The sequence below is a fragment of the Acanthisitta chloris genome, unplaced genomic scaffold (genome assembly GCF_000695815.1).
Source record: "Acanthisitta chloris isolate BGI_N310 unplaced genomic scaffold, ASM69581v1 scaffold4639, whole genome shotgun sequence".
In the NCBI taxonomy this organism is placed as follows: Eukaryota; Metazoa; Chordata; class Aves; order Passeriformes; family Acanthisittidae; genus Acanthisitta; species Acanthisitta chloris.
The window spans coordinates 18,821-21,078 of record NW_008691836.1 but is presented as its reverse complement, the minus strand read 5'-3'; the positions used below and the strand labels follow the sequence as shown (position 1 = coordinate 21,078).

At 55.2% G+C, this 2,258-nt stretch overlaps 1 protein-coding gene across 1 annotated transcript in view; it reads left to right on the top strand.

Moving 5' to 3' along the window:
- The window catches only part of LOC103809539 (angiomotin-like protein 2), a gene marked incomplete at its 5' end in the record, with an annotated part of 2,668 nt that extends 1,561 nt beyond the window's left edge, over positions 1 to 1,107 (top strand). The window contains 4 exons of the mRNA XM_009082377.1: positions 1 to 93; positions 225 to 436; positions 728 to 874; positions 1,049 to 1,107. Coding sequence (XP_009080625.1) covers positions 1 to 93; positions 225 to 436; positions 728 to 874; positions 1,049 to 1,107 — 511 coding nt within the window. The remainder of the gene's footprint in view (positions 94 to 224; positions 437 to 727; positions 875 to 1,048) is intronic.
- Between the last annotated feature and the right edge of the window lie 1,151 nt (positions 1,108 to 2,258).

Below are 2,258 nucleotides of genomic sequence, written 5' to 3'. Positions count from 1 at the left end.
CCTCATCAGCCACTCCCCGCGGCATTCCCCCAACAGCAGCTTCAACGAGGACCTTCTCCTGGCCAGCCACAAGCACCAGGAGATGGAGAACAGGTAGTCCCACCTCATCAGAGATGTTTTTTTCTCCAACAGCCTTGTGTGGTGGCCCAGCTGGGCACTGCCTGTATCCTCCCCCCTACCCTGAACTGACTCCTCTCACACCTTCTGCCTCTTCTCCTGATCAGGTTAAAAGCCCTTCATGCCCAAATCCTGGAGAAGGATGCTGTCATCAAGGTCCTGCAGCAGCGCTCACGGAGGGACCCCAGCAAAGCCCTCCAGGGCTCCCTGCGACCAGCGAAATCCGTACCCTCCATCTTTGCTGCTTCTGCTGCCCCAAGCTGGCCAGGGCCTGGACAGAGTGACCAGACAGCTGAGGGCACCTCCCGGGGCAGCACAGGTAAACAGGACACCTGCCCACCCCCTCCCCTTGCTGGAGACCTGCAATTTCCCCTGTGGTTTTGCAGCTAGAGAGCTTGGGGAGGGAGGATTTCTCCAGGAGGAGCCAGTGATCATAGAACCATAGAATCCCATGATGGTTTGGGTTGGAAGGACCTTAAAGCCCATCTATTTCCACCCCTTGCCATGGGCAGGGACACCTTCCGTTAGCCTAGGTTGCTCCCAGCCCCATCCAACTTGGCCTGGAAGACTTGAATCCATTGCCTTGAATCCCTAACGGAGTCTCCTTCAGCAGGCAAAGGCACAGCTGAAGGGAACGTGACAGCCACTGCCCTTCCCTTGCCCTCGCACTCCAAGCATGGCAGCAAGGACGGCAGCACGCAGACGGATGGGAGCAGCGCGCAGGGTGAGGGCTCTGAGCGCCCGCACGGTGTGTCCGGTGAGTCCCCCGGGGTGGCACGGCCTGGGCAGCTGGGGTGCTCCAGCACATGGGCTTAGCACTCCTGGGATGGGCTTTGCACACACATCAGGGCATTTTTTAAGGCATTTCAAAGGTCCCAGTTGAGTGGGTCTGAATCCCTGCGAATCCCTTAAATCCCTTCTTTCCCCACAGAGAGCTCAGCTGCTGCCAGAGCCCCAGACTTGTCCGACATGGTGGAGATCCTGATTTAAAGCCTCCCAGGGGCTGTGATCCAGCCCCTCTGCCCCTCCTGCCAGAATCTCGGGATGGAGAAGCCTGTGGGAAGGAGGGAGAGAGGCTGGAGCTCAGTGGTGTCTCCACGGCTGGTCTCAGTGGTGGCTCCATGTGTGGGAGGATCACTGTCCCCACGTGGGTCCCCAGCTGCGCAGGGCGTGCTGGAGCATGGGGACCCCAAGGCAGCACCACCTCACCACCACACCTCACCAGCTTCATCCCCATCCCAGCTCCTACCTCTGGGCCTTGACCATCTGCACCCCCCCAGGAGTTTGGCCTCCGACTGGAAAAATCCCTCTCTGTCTGCCTGAACTGTCCCCACAAGCTGATGTCTCTGCACAAGGGCAGAGCTGGGAGGGATCCTCCATGGGTCCCACTGACCACCTGGATCATCCACATGGACACACTGAGCACCAGGAGCTTCAAACTTCCACCCCCTGCATCCTGCCTCAGGGTTCTCACCGTGGGCAGGTGAGGGCTTCAAACAGAATGTGGTCATGGAGGGAATGGAAGCTGGAGGAGAAGCTGGAGGTGAAAGGCTCCGAGGGAAGCAGGAACACTGACAGAGGTGGTGGGATGTGCCACCCCTCTCCTGGCTGCATCCCCTGGCTACAGGCAGCTGGCTTCTGCCCGTCGCCAGCTCCTTGGAGCTTCCCATCCTTGCCCTTCATGTATATATCTATCTTTGCCTCTCCTTCTCTCTCCCCCCAACGTGTGCATTTGCTGGCCAACTGCATTTTGTATTATTCTCTCCCCAGACACGTCAAAAATGCCTTTGGTTCTCATGCATTGTTTACAAAGAGGAAAAGAAACAAAACGATTATGAAAGAGGAAAAAAAAATCCCCAACCCCCATGACTTAATATATTTTATATTAATATTGGTATTTCTTTTTAAGTATTTTTTTTTGTGCTGTGAACTTTTTTTCCTGCCAAAGATGACGAGTTCTCGTTTGTGCGTTTTAAGTTATCTGGAAGTATTTAAAGGTAAAGCTGGCTGTTGGTCACACCCCTATACCAAGGCTGCTGTAGCATTCCACTTGGTATAACAATATTTTAATAAAAAAACCCCCAAATATTCACCCGTGGATACTCTTTCTTTGCCTTGTGGTGGGGAGAGATGGAGGCACT